Below are 23,184 nucleotides of genomic sequence, written 5' to 3'. Positions count from 1 at the left end.
GCATTGATGCAGCTGGCTTACAGGTTAAACGACAGGTGTTAAGAAGCGCGGTTTGTCCGGTCATGTTTCGGAGGACGCATGACTCGACCTTCGCCTCTCCCGAGCCCGTTGGGGAGTTGCAGCGATGAGACAAGATTGTAATTGGATCGCAATTGGATAGCACGAAATTCAGGAGAAAAAGGGGGCACATTTTTTTTTTAAATAACATTTTGGTTTGTCAAAATCGGTGTGGGGCACCGACTGCAAGCCAGGCCTAATCGCCCAACATCAGTGCCCGACCTCACTAATGCTCTTGAATGGAAGCAAGTCCCCGCAGCAATGTTCCAACATCTAGTGGAAAGCCTTCCCAGAAGAGTGGAGGCTGTTATAGCAGAAACGGGGATCAACTCCAGAATAATGCCCATGATTTAGGAATGAGATGTTCGACGAGCAGGTGTCCACATACTTTTGGTCATGTAGTGTATATAATGATTGTCAAAACCCACATTTATTCAAAGAAGTTTCCTTTCGTTTGAAAGTTGGTTTCTTAAATCCGTTGTTCTTGTATTGATTTCTTTGCAGTCATGTTTTTTTCATCGTATTTCAAAGAACTTGTAGAAAATACACTTTATGACACTGTCTAGTGAAATGATGACCATCCTGCATCACTTTACTTGGTCCATATTTACTATGTACTATGTCCATATTATGACAAGTTATGTCAGCTGTTATGACATGGTTATGGCCGTGCCATAACGTGTTATGACGCTACGCGTCATGTAAAGGGTTACCCAGCAGGGTAATGGGTTTTTATTGCCAGAGGAGGCATATGGGTGATAGTTTGACTGATTTGTTTCCTCTACCGATAACATTTTCCCGATCATGGTGCCACCCACCTAATGACTTCCCACACCTTCATTTGTCTATTAAATGAGTTTCAATTGATTATTTTAGTATCTGTTTGGGGGCTGACTAGGCTGGGACTCTAGTTGTAAAACTAGGGGAAACACTGCTCAATGTTGTGACAGTCACGCTGGGCTCTGATTAACGTTGCTGATCCTCCCCTCCATTTACCCTCCATTACCCTTTCATTATCCCTCGTTCTCCTTCCCTTTGTACAGTACCCCTCACCCCATCCCCCTTTCCTTCCTATCCCCCGTTTACCCTCATCCCCCTTCGACCTCACCCCACAACACTGTGGGGGGGTGTCCCGTTTGTGCCCGCCTCTACCTTCCAACCCACTCTGTGCCCCCCTCCTCTTGGCCAGGTTAGGGTATCTATCCCGGGGGAATTGGCAGTCGAGCAGCCTTTACAAGCCTAATCAAGTAAATATTGAGGGGATTTGTGAGCTCTTTGTAATGTGGCTCAGGCTCGGGTAATTCCATTGTGTCGCTAGGTTAGAGGGCTGTATTTGGTGGCGATTGGAGGTTGTGGTAAACCTTGATTGAGTTAATGATGGGGTAGGGAGGGAAGGCTCTGTGGTTACACTGGGTCACCGGTTAGGGTAAAGCTGGGGGAGTCGTGAGTGTTTAAACGAGGAGCTCAGAGAGAGAGAGAACCAAGCCTGGCAAGAACCAAGCCTTTTAAGGTAAAACAAACAAAACAGACATTTTGGATTGTAGGATTACAGGTTTCAGGGTGGAACACAATGTGGTCCATTTAAGTCTAATGAATGTTTCTACTGGGTTTATTTCAGTTGGATTGTTTCGGTTTGATTTTAACACTTGAGAAAACTTGCAACCAAAATCTTCAAGTCAAATTGTAGGGTTTTTAGGACTGCTGTTTTAGGACACCATTTAAATGATGTCAAAACCAAAGTCAGTCAGCTACACGGAAACAAGATTACACTCTCCTGGAGGCAGCTGGCAAAGAGCAGGAGAGCGGAAGGGGAGAGAGAGACATAAGGATAGTGGGAGGAAGAGAAGAAGAGGTAGTAAATCAGTGATAGATTAGAGCGATGGAGAAACTCAAGGAGCAGAGTGATAGAGGAGGGAGTAAGAGGACATTAAGAATGAGAAATAAAGAGAGATTACTAAGCGAGAGAGAGTCTCATGAGAGCTCTGTCTGTGTGTGTGTGTGTGTGATGGATTGACATGTCGGTACTGCATCTGCTTCTTGTGCGGCTCAGCTGGATCGCCATGGCAACCAGCCATCCTCCTTACCCTCTCCTTAAATGTACTCTCTTTCTCCGCTATATAAACTACCTCTTTGTACCAACATACAGTAACTTAGAGGGGGAGAGCGTATTCAAGTCCCCTTGAGAATGGCGTATCAGTAGTCCAGTCACACCGTCTCCTGCTAGAGAATGCCCCCTGGCACGGAGCCAACGCCCCTCGGTTGGCACTTTCGGCACGGGCACAAAGGGGGCAGGATGCAGGAAGCGGTGCTGAAAGGAACTGAGCCCCCCATTACCCGCTTACTGGGCTGAATTGAAACTGTGAATCTGAAAGGCCATACTCACACCTCCATTCATTCTACACATTTACATTCATCTGTGTGAGTCTGTAGGTCTCTTGGCCTGTGTTTGGGGAACAAGGGAAGGTGCATTTCTGTTGCTCTTCACATTCAAATTCTTCCAAGTGAATGTGTGTCCTTCCGTAAGTGGTGATTTCCCCCCAAAATCCACATGCAGATATTTGAGGAGTGAGTGTGAACCTTTGCATTCTCGTACCTATTTTAGCCTGTATGGGCTCTTCTCAGTGAGTGTGTTTCATTCACATGCTTTCCCGAGTTCTTACTACTTCACACATTCAGTCTCTGTAAACAGCCTGTTTTATTCTCAGTGATCACACTTCTACTATTTGAAGAAAATGGTTTCAAAAAGAGTTCTTCGGCTGTCCCCTTAGGAGAACCATTTTTGGTTCCAGGTAAAACCCTCTGTGTAAAGGGTTCTACATAGAACCCAAAAGGGTTCAACCTGGAACCAAAAGGGTTCTACCTGGAACCAAAAAGAGTTCTTCAAGGGGTTCTCCTATGGGAACAACCAAAGAATCCTTTTAGGTTCTAGATAGTAGCAGGAATATACATAGTATCTGGTTGCTATGAGACCAGTCATTACCATTTCCCCTTGTTAACTAGTGTGATCGACCCAGTTTATAGAGTCTATTTCTTATTCTACATGCAGTACCATTCATTCTCGTAGTGGTTTCAAGCATTTGATTAGTAAGGTTCCAGTCTTGTTTAGATGCCAGATAGTCAGCAGACGAAGCCATCTGCCTCTGTCATTTTTGTCCTGGAGCAAAAAGAGTCTAGGGCTCAGATGGCGGCAAGTGTGTGTGTGTGTGTGTGTGTGTGTGTGTGTGTGTGGAAAACAGCCTCTGGTTTTTAGTCTTTTTCTATTTTCTTTTCAGACAGAATGATCACATTATCCCTTCAAATAGAGCCATGTTGAAAGCCTGCTGGTGACACTTCAGTCTGTTTTAGACCAGGAGTTGAAATTTCACTTCCATAAATGATATACACTGCTGTATATGTGGGATGTTGACGAGCATTTTTTTTGCCCCCACACTCAGGGCTGGATTCAATCCGTGTCGCAGAAGTATCGTGGAAGATCCGCGTTATAGCTCGATTTAAGTTGAAAAACAATGTTCCCGCATTTTCTGAGATTGTCCACGATACTTCCGCGATACGGATTGAATCCAGCCCTGAAAGCTTTCAGACTCACATAATGAAGCACTTGGGATAATTATAAACAGAAATTCTTGATTTTATTAAACCTAGCAATCTGGAAATGTGAAATGTGTGCCAACCATTCAAGCTTGAACTATGAATGACATAGTGGCACTGCCCTCACCCTAATCTAAATCATTTAGAGCCTGCACACACACACAGACAGAGATACACACACACAGACAGACACACACAGACAGACACGCACACACACACACACACAGAGACACACACACAGACAGAGATACACACACAGACAGAGACACACACACAGACAGAGACACACACACAGACAGAGACACACACACAGACAGCGATACACACACACAGAGACACACAGACAGAGACACACACACAGACACGATGTTGTTGAAGTGTTACGTTTGGTGAATAAACCCTCTTCTTTTCTCTCCATCCTTGATGTGTTTCCCTTTACCCTCCTCCCATGGCCTCTCTCCACTCTTCCCTTATCTGGCCATTTCATCTGTCACCCATCTATCTTTCCTTGGCTGCTCTTCTCTCTCCTCTCCGTATTCCATTACACATGCCTCATTGTTTCCACTACTACTACCTCCCCTCTTCTTCTTCTTTTTGTTTTTCTCTCCTCTCCATCCCTCCTCCTCCATGCAGGTGTAATGTCCAGGACTACATCTGGCACAAGGGTTCCCGCTGTGAGTCGGTGGTGACAGAGTTCCAGGTGCTGTGTCTGACCATCGGGGCGTCGGCCCTCATGGTGCTGCTGCTCTTCATGATCATCGTCTGCTTCGCCAAGAAGCTCCACGTGCTCAAGACCGAGAACAGCAAGCTGCGCAAACGCAGGTAAGCTTACAGCGTGGACCTGGGGAAACCTGCACAAATACAGGGGAGTTTATGGACCAGATAACACCAGTTAGCACAAAGGTGTAAGAAAACCAGGCAAAAACAGGCAGTGCAACCATAGATCATAGAACCCATGGAACCTGGCTGCGCAAACGCAGGTGAGCTTATGGACTAGAAAACCAGGCAGCAGATAGACAGGTTTTTGAGCTCTTGTATTCTCACAGCATATGTATGTGAAATAAGCATTTCTAGCACTATTGAAAATGAACAGATTTAGTATTCGATCAGAGTTTTATATGAGTATTGGACATGTGGTCTGTGAATTACAACTACATTTCAACTACTTCCATTGAAACAAAGCTCCGTTCAGGGTGAAACCTCGGGGTGGTGGAGAGAGTAGTGGGGGTGAACAAAGGATCAGGATAAAAGGACAGGAGATGGAGGAGGAGGAGGAGGAAGAGAGGTGAAGCTCGAGATACCTGAGAAGGTTGTGGATGACTTAGGAGAGAGAAGAGGCTGAGAGAGGGAAGGGAAGAGGGAGGGAGGCTGGACTGGAAAGAGGAGGATGGGGGGGGGTGACAAAGATAAGAGGCGATAGACAGGATAGACAGAGGGGGAGAATTGGATGGATCAGATAAAGGGGGGAGGATATTAAATGAGCGAAGGAGACAATGAAGGAATGCGGAGGAGGAGGAGGGGGCGGAAAACACGATGACAAGATAGATGAGAGAGGAAACGCAGAAAGAGAGAAGAGAGAAGCAGAGAGAGAGAGAAAAGGGAGGGATTGAGTTTGCATTGAAAGAGAACGGGATGAGGATAGCTAGAACGAGTGCGGTATGAGATGCGGCTGTGCCTCCGCCTGTCGTTTTGCCTAGCAACAGGGAAGTCATGTAGGAGGGTGGATGAGTGTGGATGCTTCCATTAGCAATGCACATTTCTTAGCTGAGGATGATGATGTTAGCATTATGATGATGATGAAGAAGAAGAAAAGTGGAGCAGTCAGTGCGGGGGATAGCGTGCTGATGGCTAGCGCGCGGTGCTAGCTGAAAATAGTGATGTCATTGCTACTCTGGCTCCAGCTGAAAGTAGGGCAGTCTGATCAGGAGTGTATGAGAGGGGAGGGGAGGCGAAGTTGACCTACATACAGCTGTGCGACCTGAGGGGTGTGTGTGTGAGGAAGGGGGGTGGGGATGGGAGAGACACCACAGCCTCATCAAGTGGTTAGCCAAAAATCAAAGAGGAGGAAGGAGAAACAGAAGTGGAGTAGAAGAGAGCAGAATGAAACAGAGGAAAACACAGGGGCGGAGGAGTGAAGGAGAGAGAGTGGAAATGTGTAGAGGATGGTGAGCAGAGGGAGGGCAGGAATAGGAAAGAGATTTTAGCAAGAGAAAAACTCAGTTGTTGTTGGAAGGACATGTTGTTGGAGGGAGAAAGAGTGTGTGCATGTGCACGCGTGAATAGGGCACTGCTGATGAGGCTCATGTATACATGAGACGCCCACCGCTCTCTCCCTCCATCTGCTGCAGATAATTGCAGTGGGCTGCACAGTGTATGTGCCACAGTCAAGATGGGGTCTGCTTCCCTGTCAGAGAGAGAGAGGCAGAGAAAAAGATGGAGTGAGAGAGAGATGGAGGGAGGGAGGTGCTGGGGGAAGGGGGAGAAAGAGAGAGGTCATGAATGGGAGGACGGGGGAGAAAGGGAAGGAAAAATATTAGGGATTGAGGGAGGGAGAGAGAGAAAGCGAGAGGGGTGACAAGAGTGGCAGAAAGTGAATGGCAGAGGACAGAGAGAGAGATGCAGGTTACGTTATCTTTGCAGAGAGGAGAGTGTGTGTGTTCTGGCTGAAGTGGCAGATTAAAACTGACACATCCTGGATTTAGTCCGTTTTCCCCTGTACCCCGGCTTAGAAACCACACTTCTCATGCCACACACACTTTACTCTCTCTCTCTCAATTATGGACATAAATAGCACACACACGATCAGTATCCAAGCCCAGCAGTATCCTCCTTTCAATTCAATTAAATTTGCTTTATTGGCATGACCTAACAATGTACATATTGCCAAAGCTTACTTTGGAGATTTACAATACTAACATAATTAAAATAATTATAATCAATATTGTCAACTTCTTTCTGTCTCCCTATTTATTTATTTATTTCTCTACTCCATCTCTCTAGCACACTTTCCCTCCTCATTACTTGAGCTTTGATTGGCCTGTCATAAAAACAGAATTAAATAATTCAATATAAATGTTGGAACGGCATCTCAATCAGACAGTAGTAGGAAGTGCTGGGGCTGTACTGATGGGTCTAGTTCAGAGGATGTTTAACTGTGGATATGATGAGGAGAGGGAGAGAAGGAGATCGAGAAGAGACAGAGAAACTCTTTCCAGCCAGCAGATGTTTCTGGAATAACACAAAATGACAAATGACTGTTTGGGGAGTCTGTTTTGGATATCAAGTTTCTCCAAGTTTTTAATTGGTTACACAAAGTGAATTACAGTGCTTCAATGGTAGGTCAATGGTGAGTCATTGTTGTCTGTTTGGAAAGTAACCTTCATTTTTGTTTTCAGTTGCAAAACAGTTGGCTATACAGTGTACCCTATTGAATGCAACCCAGGATTGGGTGTCAAAGTGGCCATAGCTGTAGTCTAGTTTTGATTCACAGCTGATTTGTTGCATCACAGAGGGTATCTGTCTGTCTGTCATCTGCAAACTGAAGTCTTACACTTGCACTATATTGTAACTAACGCTGCTCTCTCTTGCTTTTTCTCTCCCTCCTTCCTCCTCTACCTCCTTTACCCCACCTTTTCACATACTTTCCCCTCGTGCTTAAATCCTCCCTATTCTCCCTTCATCCCTCTTTTTCTCTTCTCTCCACCTCTCACTGCATCCCTCTTTTTCCATTTCCCCCTCGACACTCTCCTTTTCCTCCACAATGTGACCCTCCTACTTTCCTCTTCATTTAATCCTCTTTTACCTGTTCTCCCTCCTCCCTTCCTCTCGTCTCTGGTCCCCTCCCTGTCCTCCCTTCCTCTCGTCTCTGGACCCCTCCCTGTCCTCCCTTCCTCTCGTCTCTGGTCCCCTCCCTGTCCTCCCTTCCTCTCGTCATCTCCCTGTCCTCCCTTCCTCTCGTCTCTGGTCCCCTCCCTGTCCTCCCTTCCTCTCGTCATCTCCCTGTCCTCCCTTCCTCTCGTCTCTGGTCCCCTCCCTGTCCTCCCTTCCTCTCGTCTCTGGTCCCCTCCCGGTCCTCCCTTCCTCTCGTCTCTGGTCCCCTCCCGGTCCTCCCTTCCTCTCGTCATCTCCCTGTCCTCCCTTCCTCTCGTCATCTCCCTGTCCTCCCTTCCTCTCGTCTCTGGTCCCCTCCCTGTCCTCCCTTCCTCTCGTCTCTGGTCCCCTCCCTGTCCTCCCTTCCTCTCGTCTCTGGTCCCCTCCCTGTCCTCCCTTCCTCTCGTCATCTCCCTGTCCTCCCTTCCTCTTGTCTCTGGTCCCCTCCCTGTCCTCCCTTCCTCTCGTCTCCCCTCCCTGTCCTCCCTTCCTCTCGTCTCTGGTCCCCTCCCTGTCATCCCTTCCTCTCGTCTCCCTGTCCTCCCTTCCTCTCGTCTCTGGTCCCCTCCCTGTCCTCCTCCTCTTCCCAGCAGTAAGTACCGGCCTCCATCGGAGCAGCACAATGATAATTTCTCCCTGTCCACCATCGCTGAGGGCTCCCACCCAAATGTAAGGAAACTGTGCGACACCCCTCCTAACGTCCCTCATGCCCGTGCTTTGGCTTACTATGATAACATTATCTGTCAGGTAACGTGGTTCTCGTCTCTCTCTCACCCTTTTCTTCCTTCCCTCCTCCGCATGGGCTTGAGTGTCACCATTCCGGGGTTACAAGGCGGGGTGTTACAGTGGGGGCGTTCTCTCTCGCTATGGGACAAGTCTACAGCCAGATAGGCAGGCATAGTACTGCACCCGGTTACTGAGGCAACACTGTTACCATGGCAACAACGTGTCCGTAAAGTCTTTACTGTGTATTGCCTCATTGTCAGTTATTGGTTGAGTTTTTTTGTTAGCTATTGATCGTACTTGAAGGTGACACACACACGCATGTACACACACTGCAGATCAAATCAAATTGTATTGGTCACATACACATACACACGGTTAGCAGATGCTATTGTGAGTGTAGCGAAATGCTTATCAATGTGAAAGATGGAGCAAGGAAATAAGTTGATCTTACCTATACATCTGCCTGACCCGGTGGTGTGGTCAGTTTTGTCCGGGCTAAGACTTGACCAAGAGAGAACTCCTATAGCCCTCACTGTAACCCCCTCCACCCCATCTATCCCTGATCTGCTCTCCCTTTAATCACCTGTGCATCGGTATGTCACTGCATGCCTGCTCTATCGCTCACATGGTGGCCCCCCCTGGTGGCCATGTCAGCCGCTGCAGCAGCCTGTCCGTCGCTCTGCCTCCGCATCTCTGTCCGTCCGTTGCACTCGTTTATCCTGACTTGGGCTGGATAGGTTGGAAAAGTGAAGAAGGTCTCTTGATTGGTCGATAATAGGGCTTTGGGGGGGGCGGGGAATCTGGGGGCATGAAATGTATTTTGTTTATGGGGTTATTATCAGGTTGGTAGAGGATGGTGTGCGAGATGTGTGCAAGGTGGCGGGGCTATTAAGTCAGGATAAACACCTGAGATGCAACATCCCCCTGCTGCCTGTAGGTGGCGGGGGAGAGCATAGACCTAGATGCACAACTAACGGAAGCATGGGGTAGCATAGCGCTAACACGGTCGTAGCAGCATGAGTAGAAGTAGTGCTACGACATAAGATGTGGCGCCACAGTCTCACAACTCATCAAATAGTTCTGGTCGTCATACATGGTATAACCACAAGCAAATTGCTTCCCTTAGATTTCTTTTGCTTGTTTTTGTGTTTGTTTGTAGTTAGTTTATTTTGCGTTATTCTTCCTTCTGGGTAATTGCGATAATGTTTCTGTAAATATAATATAGTGACAACTTGGGGGGCATCTTATTGCAGTGCTTCATAACATGAGACAGTTAGCACAATCACCTATCAGAACACTACTAACCGTAACCATAACCACAACCCGATACCATCCACAACCAAATAAAACACCATACGACACCCCCATCTTCCAGACATCTTCTGATCTCGGAAACAGGATAGCTCTGCTCTTTGAGTCTCAACCTGGGTTTGCAGTTTAGATCCACAGGTCCACAGTCAGTGTGTTAGTACATCTCTCTATCCATACGAGTCGATTTTAGAGCACCAGTACAGAGTATCTGGAGAAAAGGTCCATTCAAATACTATGTAGATTCATCTGCAGAGAACAGCCAACACCATAGAAACATACGTCTTACTAAAAAAGCTCAGAAAACATCAACTAATAATACCAATACCTCAAATCCCTTCGTCTAGTTCATGAACTAAAACCCTTGTGTTTCTATGTCAACACAGTACCCTCAGAAATATTTCATCCAACATTTACTATGGTAATGTCAAGGCCACAAAGCACCATAGTTACTGAGACAAATCCTTCAGCATCCTTATATGGGCAAGACAGTCTCTACCTCTCAATGTGAGCTGGGAATATCAGATATCATCCTTAGGAAGTTCCCCTTAGTAGGTCTTCTCTCTCTGCTTTTTCATTCTCTCTCTCTCTACCGCCAACTCTCTTGGTTTCTATCCAACTATCTCTTTCTCTGTCACTCTCCCTATCTGTCTCCCTCCCTCTCTCTCTTTATCACGCTCTCTCTCTCTCGCTCTCTCTGTTTGAGGATGTTATGTATCTTTGAGGAGTATAACCCTCTCCTCCTGCCCCCCCCCCCCCCCCCCCTAGAAAACCATGAGCAGATACACCTGGGAGTGTAAGACCAAAGAGGAGCCCGACAGTGAGGTAAGATAAACCTCCTCAGATGGCCCGCCCCCCTCTCCCTTAAACGGCTCTCATTGTACTGTGACCCTGTCAGTCACCCTCTCTCAACTCAACGGACCAATCCACAGCCCCAAACTTAGCTAGTCAGAACCTAGTGCTGTTACTCCTAAAGTGCTGATCTAAAGTCAAAAATAAATTAAGTTACACCTTAATGGATCATTTCTGGATTCGAGTAAATGCTGATTTTAGACATGATCCATATCTTTACATATTGTGGGCTCTTAAAAATAACAACTGCGAAATAAACAGAATTTAAAATATGAAATGTACACTTTTATCTAGGTTAAATGGCACAGAGATAAACGTTGTAGCAGTCCAGTACCAGTACGCTTTTGTCCTTGTAGTGTCCTTCAGAAAGGGGATATCGACCCTTGCCACATGAGTTCTTAGCAGCAGAGAAAACACTGCAGGAGACTCAAACCAGAGAAATCTCGCTAGACAGATTCTCTCTCTTCAGATAAACACACGGTCAGAAACTGTACACACTCCAACATGCATAAAAACACTATCATATATGCAGAAACACAGATAATACAACTGGAAAGTGAAATATTGTTGTAGGGAGAATAGTTTCTTTATTTTTTAGCATTACATGGACTGAGTAGGGTGGATTGTATCCGTTTACCCTTAATCTCCTATCAACATTAATACCTGTCCTTTTATGGACCATGCTGGTTTACAGTATATATTTAACTATGGCTTGTGTCAATTCCATTCAAACTCTGTCAATTGACAAAAGTATAATGATGATAAGTAAAAGTCTATATTTAGACTCATTAATACATGTATATGTTCATGTGCTCTGTATTGATTGAATTAATATTAAATTGATGAAGTGATTGTGATAGGGTTAGACTGACACATAGTGACATGTTTTCATAATACTGCCAGTCCTGTGCTGTGGAATAAAGGCTGGGATGTACAGTACCGGTGTCCCTATTGTCCAGTCCTGCCCTGTAGGCTGTGCTTTGCTGTGCTGTGCTGAGCCATACTGTACTGTGCCATGCCAGTGAAGAGCATCGAGGCTCTCTATCTATCTGTAACAAATCGTTTGACTCAGTCCTGTCCCCCCCTCTTCGTGTCCTTCCTCCACTACGCATACACAGATACACACACACACACACACACACGTTTTATATCATGCACACAAAGATGCAGATCCAGACACACTCACATCAACTCTGAACACACACACACACACACACACACACATACACACACACAGCAGGAAGGATACAAAGATCTGTCCATGTTTCATCTTCATCTCAACACCCCGTATATCTCTGTTCCAAAAACTCCCCACAAAGTCCCTCTCACCCTCGTTCCTCAATACAATGAAAAACAGCAAACAACAACACATTTTCCAGTTTCACGCTGATGGAAGGAAAGATGGCCCTTATCCTGTAACCATGGAAGTGACGTATCCCCACGTCCTGCCCGAAGTTACTATCTAGGCCATCAGCCAATGGGTAAATGCTCTCGCCATCCCTTTTGTGTGCCATTGAATAACAAACATTCAGCTCTGTTTCGTAATGGCACAGCCCTCAGGGTCTGCAGTGTGCGTGTGCGCGTGCCTGTGTGTGTGCGTGTGTGTGTGATTGCGTGTGTGTGTGTGTGTGTAAGCACATGTGTGTATATGCGCGTGTTTGTATGTATGTGTGTATGCATGCGTGTGTCTGTCAGTCAGCTTGAGCACAGACAGACACTTCTACCTCCGCACAGCAGGGTCGATGAAGCTATGCAATATTAATGAGGATAACAGGCTGGGAAAAACAGATTCAAATGAATGCCAATCCATAATTTTTCTTGACCTTAATTAAATGCAGCCAAAAGGATGAATTGAAGTGAAACAGAGTTGTCTCCTAATGCATTGTTTTTCCAGCTCCAGCTGTAGGTATGTATGAAGGTGGTTCCCACAGACAATGTGTTTAATGCCAATAAGGGCATTAGGAGAGGTGAGGTGAAGGGTGGCTGGAGGTGAGGTGAAGGGGGCTGGATGAGTGATGGGGGGTGGGGGGGGGGCGATTCTGGATTCTCTGGGGGTCTTGCATGTGGATATGCATGCGCTTCCTGGTTGGCCTGGATGGGGTGCTTGTTGGTGGGTTATGACGAGTGGGAGGGAGTCGCTCATACAGCTCTCCAATCACCTCTATGTCCCTTCAACCAAAACAAATGTGCAAAGAGAGCATGATGTTGAAACAATTGGGTAGCCACGGCCACTGTACAATGGGTCTTTTTTAAACGGTTAGCTTCCTCACAGCTCTCTTACGTTGACGGATAGTCAGGTAGTGTGAGGATAATATGGGATTTTGGGATATTTATATCCAAACAATATATTAAATCGGATTAAAGAGAGGGATGGAGGGGAGAGGTGTGGGAAGAGGTGGAGTTAGAGGCTCTAATATCTTGAGATGTTAGGGTGATATTTCAAATATTCTCGTCTCTTTAAGGGGAATGACATATGCAATAGCAGTGGTCTGTCTATAAGGGGCTATAAATTGATATTTTCAGAGGTTGAAGGCCATCTATTGGCTAATGCTGTGACAGTCCCAATAACAGGATGCAACAAAAGACCACATGGGCGACTAGAGGGAGGGTTTATAACAGTTTTGGGGTCTGACTGGGTGGGCCTAACCGTGTTTTCTCCTCCCTCCGTCCATCTGTCCGTCCGTCCCTGGCAGGATGATCCTAATGCCCAGAACAAGCTGGAGGACCCCGTGAAGGCCCCGGTGCCCAAGGAGGACGACTCCCTGAACATCCACAACTCCCTGACCCCCAAACACGAGAACCACAAGGTACTGGGCGAGGAGAACTCCTCTGAGGTAAACTCACTGCAGAACAACATGATGTAGAAGCCTGGGTTGGGATGAGAGCTCCAGTCCTGCTCTCTATCCTAGCCACCACGCCTACAACTGCTACCACCAGCCAACCACCGTCTACAACACGGCAACACTGCCACCAAGCGGGCAAAGCCGCTGGGGAAAAAAAAAAAAAAACGCGCCACCCGAGCTGAAACTCCTCCCCGACCTGCCACCGCCTATAGCGACCCCTTACGCCCAATCACGCCCCCCTGCCTCGCTGCCCTGCCCCTTCGTTGCTGTCACTCTGCTCCCCCTTACCCCCTGCCCGCACGCACATACACACACCAGAAAACACAAACAGACACACGAAAACACACACACACATATATATGTACATACACACACTCACATATACACTCATAATTCCCCTGCCTGCATTGGTGTATTTTGTAAAAAGAAAAAAAATCATATGGAGTTTAAAAAAAGAAGTTAAACATTGTAAAAAATATAAAAGTTACTGAGAGGTTTCGATGTTTGTCTGACTAATTAAGTGAGTATGTATAAATATATGAAAAAAATGCTTGGATTGATATAAAAGAAACAACACACTGTGTCTTCGTTTTCATTGATGTGATTTCTAATCCTTTGATGTACTTGTTTTATTTTGTACTTTTTTGGGAATACAGACTTCAAAACAGAGAACAAAATCTAACAAATGTTGAAATAAACCTTTTTAACATGACACCTTTGTCCCTGTGTTTTCCTGAACAATACTGTCCCTTCCCCTCTCAAACTCTTGCATGGCTTATTACAGCTTGGTAGCTCCTTAGGTTGTACTCTCACACACACACGCATGCACACGCACACGCACACACACACACACACACAGCTTGCATGGATCCTGTAGTTTGCTTTCTCACAGAACTGCAGCTGAAACACACAAAATAAAACTCTTCTCTCACCACTCATGTCAGAAAGAGCCTTATTCAGAAGGACAAACACACACATAACTCTTTCTTTCTGACACACGCGCACACACACACCCACCCACCCTCTGTTACATTCCCCATTCACACATCATTTTTCATACCTTGCCCTGCATTCTCAATGAGTCTCGAAGAAGGCCTCTCCAATGCCATGCCTTTGTCGGAGTGATCATTGAGAGAGTTCTAGACTGATTGGACAGAGTCTGGTATTGTAGGGCCCTTCTTAAGCTGTGGGGCCTTTGGTTGGGTGGATGGGGGATGGAGGACCCCTTTCCCATCATTAGGGACAGGGAAATATTCAAACTACTACAGAGGAAAAGTTTGGCTATGGGAATGAACAGCAGGCAAGCAGCTACAACCGCAATTAACACATTTTCTCTCCCCTAGTCTCTGTTATGTTGCCGGTATGCAAGACAACACATAGCACTCATGGTTCAAAGGAGAAAACCTAACGGCTTTGCACAAACACACACACACACACACACACACACTGAAGAATATGTAAAGCTGAAACTATTTGTGTGTCCTTGGGATGGACGGAGAATATAAAATCAATCAGCCTGCATGAGCTATAGCTCAACAACTTGCTTCTCAATTGTGCCTGGGCTCGAGCCTTGGTGTGAGACCAATCAGGAGAAAGTGGTACTTGCTAAGTAACAGCTTGACGTCCGTTACATTAGGGATTGTTCTTTGGCATTTTAGCAGACCGAAGAACTCTCCAATGAATCTGTTATGTTTCTACCCTCATCTCTTTCATTTTCCACGTTATCTCCAATCAACACCAATGACTATATTGACACTTGAGGATTCAACCAGAAAGCCTCCTTTCCCTGGGGGCCACTCTGGGTTTGACTGTGTGTGTGTTTCTGTGTGCATGTGTGTGTGTGTGTGTGTTCAGGCTTGTCTCTGGGAAGAGAGAGTACAGTGTCCATCACACCACAGGACAAGAGGTGATGGTGTGGTTGAGAGAGCTGGGAACTGAGATAGATGTCTATCTCTATTCCTCTAAAGCCCGGTCGCCCTTTCTAAATATATTTTCATACACCCGCCCACCCCTCCCTCTTTCCGTTTTGCTCCCTTTTGTTCTTTCTCTATCTCTTTCTGGCATCAACCTCTCCCCCTCTCTTTCTGGTTTATTCCCACTCTCTCTCTAGATTTTTTCTCACATCGTTCCACCAATCCTCTCTCTCCTCTATCTCTCTCCTATCGCTCCTCCCCTCCCTGTTGCTGGAGGGTCTTTACAAATGCAGCCTCAGACAGAGGGGGCGCCGTTGCCATGGAAACCAATTATGTCGCTATGGTCCAAGCTTGAGAGGACCAACTCAATGACCTCACCATTCTCTCTATTCCTTTCTTTCTTACACACACACACACAACAGCCAGACTGTATCGCGTTGTACTGAGACTCAGAAAATGATGTATAATAGATACATAGAATCAAGAATGCATTATGCAGATTTAATGTAATCTAAGGAAAACATGAAATGTTGACGTTAAATACACTCTGATTCCACATAACCCCCTTACATTACTCCCTCTCTCTCTTTAGCTGACCTAAATACCACATTGTGTTCTTATAGCGCTTTTACAACGTTCTGACAATGAATGCACTCCTGCTCACCTTTACCAAATCATTTATCTGGAGAGGAGAGAGGAAAGGCACACTTCAGGTAGGGAGAGAGGGGCAGGGGGTGAAGAGAGGGCACAAATAGGGCGTGTCAAGATTTCTCTGCCTCCCAAAGCCTGCTGGGATGTTGGATTCATCCGCACACTGTCATTGGCTGAGGATGTGGTGGAACGATGGTGTGTGAATTCCACAGGGAGCCTCAGGATTTGCCAACGCAAACACATATATACACAGACAAGCATGCACGCCCGCACGTGCAGTCACGGACGCACGCACACACACACACACACACACACACACTTGCAGAAAAGCTCACAGAGCAGCTTGGGAAGCAAGTGTTGAAACTTAAAGGCAGGGTGTGGGTGAGTGATGTCTGATTGAACCATTTTGCCATTACTCTGGTTTATTAATGAGGACGTCTGGAATGCAGACGATCATCAGAGAAGCCTTTCTGATGGAAATGTGCCCATACGTTACCACACTGAGGCCAATCCTACTCCCCCTTTTCCCTGAAGAAAGGAGGGAGGGGAAAAAGATAAAATGATTCACACCACAGAGTTTGGCCTTTCTCTGATGTGTTATCCTGTGTCGATCAGTGTATGGCTGAAATAGAGGTTAGGGGCAGAAGGAAAGGGTAGCTGTAAAGAGCTGGACGGTACAGGTAACTGGGAAAATAAAGGAAACACTTGAGTATACAATATACAAAGTATATTGAAAGCAGGTGCTTCCTGAGTTAATTAAGCAATTCACATCCAATCATGCTTAGCGTTATATATAAAACCCAATATGGGAGATTCTGTAGCGGCGCCTGAGACAATGTTTTCCACCACCATCAATAAAACACAAAATTATGGAATTTCTTGTGGAAGAATGGTGTCGCATCCTTCTAATAGAGTTCCAGACATTTGTGGAATCTAAGCCAAGGTGCATTGAAGCTGTTCTGGCTCGTGGTGGCCCAATGCCCTATTAAGACACTTTATGTTGGCGTTTCAGTTCTGTAGAAAACCGTTTTAGGTATAAGTAACCACACAGATGTGTGTCTATGAGCTGGTGTGTGTGTGTGTATGTGTAGGGTGGGATACATTACTTTCTAAATGTAATCCGTTACAGTTACTAGTTACCTCCTGTCCAAAATTGTAATCAGTAACATAACTTTTGGATTACCCAAACTCAATAACATAAATCTGATTACTTTCAGTTACTTTTGGATTACTTTCCCCTTAAGAGGCATTAGAAGAGACAAAAAGGATCCATCAAACACATTTTAGTGTGTTATCATAGTGGTCTCTGATTTGTGGTCAGACTCGCTCAGGTGGAACAAACTTAAACTTTCACCTTTTTTCAAGGCTTAATTGAATGTCATTGAGTAAACAGAAAGGTGTCATAATGTATTTGTTTTGCATCCTTTCTGATTTAAAAGCAATCCAAGAAGTAATCATCTAGTTTAAAAAATATATCTGTAATCTGAGTGGAATATTTTTCTTATAATGTAACTGATTACCATTACAGTTTTTATTTAATGAGATTACATGTACTGATTACATGTATTCAGTTCCTCCCCAACCCTGTACTGTATGTGTGTGTCTGTGCGTGTGTTCTTACAGGGCGAGGTGACCATCGAGATGGAGCTCTACCGTCCCAAAAACGCCAAGCCAAGGCCCCCCTGCAGTCCCCTGATCCACTATGATGTGTACCTCTACAAGGTGCCCAAAGCCCTGCCCAAAGCACCTGTTGTCAACCGGATAGGGGCCAGGCCCAGGGGTAAGGTACTGAGGTGGGAGGATGACATGTACCCCCCTTCGCAACCCTGTCCTATGTACAGCTCCCTTAGTACACGGTCCTTACCGACCATCGACCCCAGTGGTTATAGGACACGACCACGGACAGCCAAGGTGTGCACTCCCTAAGCCTAGGGTCAAACATCGCCACACCTCTATCTATCACTGTACAGGACTATACTGACATACAGTATACATGCTAAAACAAAGTGTTGCAATGTACTGGAACTGGAGACTGAAAGAATGTACTGACAAACAATGAAATAATACTCATATGGACAGAGTCATACTGAACTTTTTATCCATCGTCAGTGGGTTTTTGGCGAGTTGCAAAACATAAAAGGTGGATTCTTCCATAACTGTGCAGCTGAAATATTCATCAAAAATCCTGGTCTGTATTTCAATAGTCCAAAATGCCTTTCTTTTCTCTTCTCCTTCATCCATTGCGCTGATCTGGGAGAGTAAGCTATTTCAGACTATTTAGGTTACTGGTCGCCGTGATTTCATACTACCTCACATCATCTGGTGGATACTATAGTTAGTTACGTAACAGTGGCTGTAAATGCGCTACAAACTTGAACACTGGCAAATGAATGTGACAACTCAAGTGTGTAGTCTCAGACACAATGAGGATACTTGATTTTAAAACAAACAGTCGCTCGAGCAGCTACCATTGAACATTCTAAAAGGACAAAAATCTTATTTCACCATGGATATATTGAACACATTACAGTGCATTTGGAAAGTATTCAGACTCCTTGACTTTTTCCACATTTTGTTATGTTACAGCCATATTCAAAAATTTATAAAAAACATGGTTTTCCCCCTCAATCTACACACAATACCCCATAATGACAAAGAGAAAACAGGTTTTTAGAAATGTTTGCCAATTTCTTAATTATAAATAAACTGAAATACCTTATTTACATAAGTATTCAGACCCTTTGCTATGAGACTCTAAATAAATTGAGCTCAGGTGCATCCTGTTTCCATTGATCATCCAAAAACCGAGCCATGAGGTCGAAGGAATTGTCCGTAGAGCTCCGAGACAGGATTGTGTCGAGGCACAGATTGGGGGAAGGGTACCAAAAAATGTCTGCAGCATTAAAGTTCCCCAAGAACACAGTGGCCTCCATCATAATTAAATGGAAGAAGTTTGGAACCACCAAGATTCTTCCTAGATCTGGCCGCCCGTCCTAACTGAGCAATCGAGGGAGAAGGACCTTGGTTAGGGAGGTGAACAAGAACCCGATGGTCACTCTGACAGAGCTCCAGAGTTAATCTGTAGAGAAGGGAGAACCTTCCAGAAGGACAACCATCTCACCTGCACTCCACCAATCAGGCCTTTATTGGAGAGTGGCCAGACGGAAGCCACTCCTCAGTAAAAGGCACATAACAGCACGCTTGGAGTTTGCCAAAAGTCACCTAAAGGACTCTCAGACCATGAGAAACAAGATTCCCTGGTCTGATGAAACCAAGATTGAACTATTTGGCCTGAATGCCAAGTGTCACATCTGGAGGAAACCTGGCACCATCCCTACGGTGAAGCATGGTGGTGGCAGCAACATGCTGGGGATGTTTTTCAGTGACAGGGACTGGGAGAATAGTCAGGATCGAGGGAAAGATGAACAGAGCAAAGTACAGAGAAATTATTGATGAAAACCTGCTCCAGAGCGCTCAGGACCTCAGACTGGGGCAAAGGTTTACCTTCCAACAGGACAACGACCCTAAGCACACAGCCAAGACAATATAGGGGTGGTTTCGAGACAAGTCTCTGAATGTCCTTGAGTGGCCCAGACAGAGCCCTGACTTGAACCCGATTGAACATCTCTGGAGAGACCTAAAAATAGCTGTTGCAACGACGCTCCTCATCCAACCTGACTGAACTTGAGAGGATTTGCAGAAAAGAAAATGGGAGAAACTCCCCAAATACAGGTGCGCCATGCTTGTAGCGTCATACCCAAGAAGATTCAAGGCTGTAATCGCTGCTAAAGGTGCTTCAACAAAGTACTGAGTAAAGGGTCTGAATACTTATGTAAATGTATATTTCAGTTTTAAACATTTTATAAATGTCCAAAAATTTATAAAAACCTGTTTTTGCTTTGTCATTTTGTGTAGATTGATGAGGAACGTTTAAAAAAAAAAGTAAAGGGGTCTGAATTATTTTCGAATGCACCATAATAACTGTGAAATTATACTCAATGCTTATATTTTTATGATATAAACTAAATAATTGTTTCTATACAATAAAGTAAAACAATTTCTCTGTTAACATGAACTGTTTCTTGTGGGTTTCTGTGTGGCTATCTAAAGATTACTTTTCTATTCATAACCACAGGACCACTGTCACGCCCTGGCCTTAGTATTCTTTGTTTCCTTTATTATTTTAGTTAGGTCAGGGTGTGACATGGGGAAGGTATGTGGTTTTGTATTGTCTAGGGTGGTTGTATGGTTTAGGGGGTTAAGTAGAGTAGATGGGTTTGTGTTTAGTGTAGGTGTCTAGCTGTGTCTATGGTTGCATGAATGGTTCTCAATCAGAGACAGATGTCATTAATTGTCTCTGATTGGGAGCCATATTTAAGACAGATCGTGACAGAATTACCCACCAGAATCGGACCAAGCGGCGTGTAAAGCAGCAACAGGAGCAACACACACAGGATTTATGGCAAAAGGAGCAGGATCTGGGCTACACTACGTGGGAGGAGATCGACAGGTGGGCGATCGACATACCGGCGAATGGAGGCAGCACGAAGACGCGGTAGGAAGCCTGTGAGTCAGCCCAAAAAATGTATTGGGGGGGGGCTTAAAGGGAGTGTGGCGAAGTCAGGTAGGAGACCTGCGCCTACTCCCTGTACTTACCGTGGAGAGCGAGAGTACGGGCAGACACCGTGTTACGCAGTAGAGCGCATGGTGTCTCCTGTACGCGTGCATAGCCCGGTTCGGTACATTCCAGCTCCACGTATCGGCCGGGCTAGATTGAGCCAGGTGCCATGAAGCTGGCTCAAAGCGTCTGGTCTCCAGTGCGTCTCCTCGGGCCGGCTTACATGGCACCAGCCTTACGCATGGTGTCCCCGGTTCGCCTACATAGCCCGGTGCAGGTTATTCCACCTCCCCGCACTGGTCGGGCGACGGGGAGCATACAACCAGGTAAGGTTGGGCAGGCTCAGTGCTCAAGGGAGCCAGTACGCCTGCACGGTCCGGTATTTCCGGCGCCACCTCCCCGCCCCAGCCCAGTACCACCAGTGCCTACACCACGCACCAGGCTTCCAGTGTGTCTCCAGAGCCCTGTTCCTCCTCCACGCACTCGCCCTATGGAGCGTGTCTCCAGCCCGGTACCACCAGTTCCAGCACCACGCACCAAGCCTCCTGTGCTTCTCCAGAGTCCTGTGCGTCCTGTTGCTGCTCCCCGCACTAGCCCTGAGATGCGTGTCCCCAGCCCGCTACCACCAGTGCCGGCACCACGCACTAGGCCAAATGTGCGTCTCCAGGGTCCAGTATGCCCTGTTCCTTCTCCCCGCACTAGCCTTCAGGTGCGTGTCCCCAGCCCGGTACCACCAGTTCCGGCACCACGCACCAGGCCTACAGTGCGCCTCAGCCGGCCAGAGTCTGCCGTCTGCCCAGCGGCGCCTGAACTGCCCGTCTGCCCAGCGCCATCTGAGCCATCCGTCTGCCCAGCGCCATCTGAGCCATCCGTCTGCCCAGCGCCATCTGAGCCATCCGTCTGCCCAGCGCCATCTGAGCCATCCGTCTGCCCAGCGCCATCTGAGCCATCCGTCTGCCCCGAGCCGTCAGAGCCATCCGTCTGCCCCGAGCCGTCAGAGCCATCCGTCTGCCCCGAGCCGTCAGAGCCATCCGTCTGCCCCGAGCCGTCAGAGCCGCCCGTCTGTCCCGAGCGGTCAGAGCCGCCCGTCTGTCCCGAGCGGTCAGAGCCGCCCGTCTGTCCCGAGCCGCCAGAGCCGCCAACCAGCCAGGAGCCGCCAGAGCCGCCAACCTACCAGGATCCGCCAGAGCCGCCAACCTACCAGGATCCGCCAGAGCCGCCAACCAGCCAGGATCCGCCAGAGCCGCCAACCAGCCAGGATACGCCAGAGCCGCCAACCAGCCAGGATACGCCAGAGCCGCCAACCAGCCAGGATCCGCCAGAGCCGCCAACCAGCCAGGATCCGCCAGAGCCGCCAGTCAGCCAGGATCCGCCAGAGCCGCCAGCCAGCCATGAGCAGCCAGATCCGCCAGCCAGCCATGAGCAGCCAGATCCGCCAGCCAGCCATGAGCAGCCAGATCCGCCAGCCAGCCATGAGCAGCCAGATCCGCCAGCCAGCCATGAGCAGCCAGATCCGCCAGCCAGCCATGAGCAGCCAGATCCGCCAGCCAGCCATGAGCAGCCAGATCCGCCAGCCAGCCATGAGCAGCCAGATCCGTCAGCCCGCCATGAGCAGCCAGATCCGTCAGCCCGGAGTCCCTCAGTCCGGAGCTGCAGTCCCTCAGTCCGGAGCTGCAGTCCCTCAGTCCGGAGCTGCAGTCCCTCAGTCCGGAGCTGCAGTCCCTCAGTCCGGAGCTGCAGTCCCTCAGTCCGGAGCTGCCGTCCCTCAGTCCGGAGCTGCCGTCCCTCAGTCCGGAGCTACCCCTCAGTCCGGAGCTACCCCTCAGTCCGGAGCTACCCCTCAGTCCGGAGCTACCCCTCAGTCCGGAGCTACCCATCCGTCCGGTGGCGCCCTCTGGGATGGTCTTCAGTCCGGGACTTGCTACAAGGGTCGCCGCTCCAGAGGCGCCACCAAAGCGGGTATTGACAATGGTGGAGTGGGGGCCTCGTCCCGCGCCCGAGCCGCCGCCATGATGGGGGCCACCCCGGACCCTCCCCTTCTGTTTCAGGTTCTGCGGCCGGAGTCCGCACCTTTGGGGGGGGGGTACTGTCACGCCCTGGCCTTAGTATTCTTTGTTTCCTTTATTATTTTAGTTAGGTCAGGGTGTGACATGGGGAAGGTATGTGGTTTTGTATTGTCTAGGGTGGTTGTATGGTTTAGGGGGTTAAGTAGAGTAGATGGGTTTGTCTTTAGTGTAGGTGTCTAGCTGTGTCTATGGTTGCATGAATGGTTCTCAATCAGAGACAGATGTCATTAATTGTCTCTGATTGGGAGCCATATTTAAGACAGCCATAGGCACTAGGTTAATGTGGGTAATTGTCTATGTTGTACGTTTGTAGCTTGTGTGTGCACTTACGTTTATAGCTTCACGATCGTTTTTTGTTTCGTTTTGTTATAGTGTTCGTTGCGTGTTTTTCCCTTCTCAAAATAAAGAGAATGTATTTTGCACACGCTGCGCCTTGGTCCTCTCTCTCACCCATAGACGATCGTGACAACCACAGAACGAACACATACGGCATGGGAAGCATATGGAGCAGGGGATCACAGTTTCCCTGCTTCTTTCAGTTCATACAGTCTGTACTTGTGTCATCAAGCCCCAGTGGCCTAATGGATAAGGCACTTTCTTTCTAAGCCATGGATTGTGGGTTTGGGGTCAATCTGAGTGGTTTGTAGCAGATTGGCGCAGAGGAAGCGCACTGGGCCCATAACCCAGAGGTC

General features: G+C 47.3%; 1 protein-coding gene across 1 annotated transcript in view; it reads left to right on the top strand.

The window, feature by feature from the left end:
• The window catches only part of LOC120047170 (chondroitin sulfate proteoglycan 5-like), a 36,655-nt gene extending 22,845 nt beyond the window's left edge, over nt 1-13,810 (top strand). The window contains exons 5-8 of the mRNA XM_038992703.1: nt 4,279-4,467; nt 8,109-8,262; nt 10,318-10,374; nt 13,095-13,810. Coding sequence (XP_038848631.1) covers nt 4,279-4,467; nt 8,109-8,262; nt 10,318-10,374; nt 13,095-13,265 — 571 coding nt within the window. The 3' untranslated portion in view covers nt 13,266-13,810. The remainder of the gene's footprint in view (nt 1-4,278; nt 4,468-8,108; nt 8,263-10,317; nt 10,375-13,094) is intronic.
• The last annotated feature ends 9,374 nt before the right edge of the window (nt 13,811-23,184 follow it).

This window comes from Salvelinus namaycush, chromosome 5 (genome assembly GCF_016432855.1).
Source record: "Salvelinus namaycush isolate Seneca chromosome 5, SaNama_1.0, whole genome shotgun sequence".
In the NCBI taxonomy this organism is placed as follows: Eukaryota; Metazoa; Chordata; class Actinopteri; order Salmoniformes; family Salmonidae; genus Salvelinus; species Salvelinus namaycush.
This window is presented reverse-complemented; position numbering and strand designations above follow the sequence as displayed.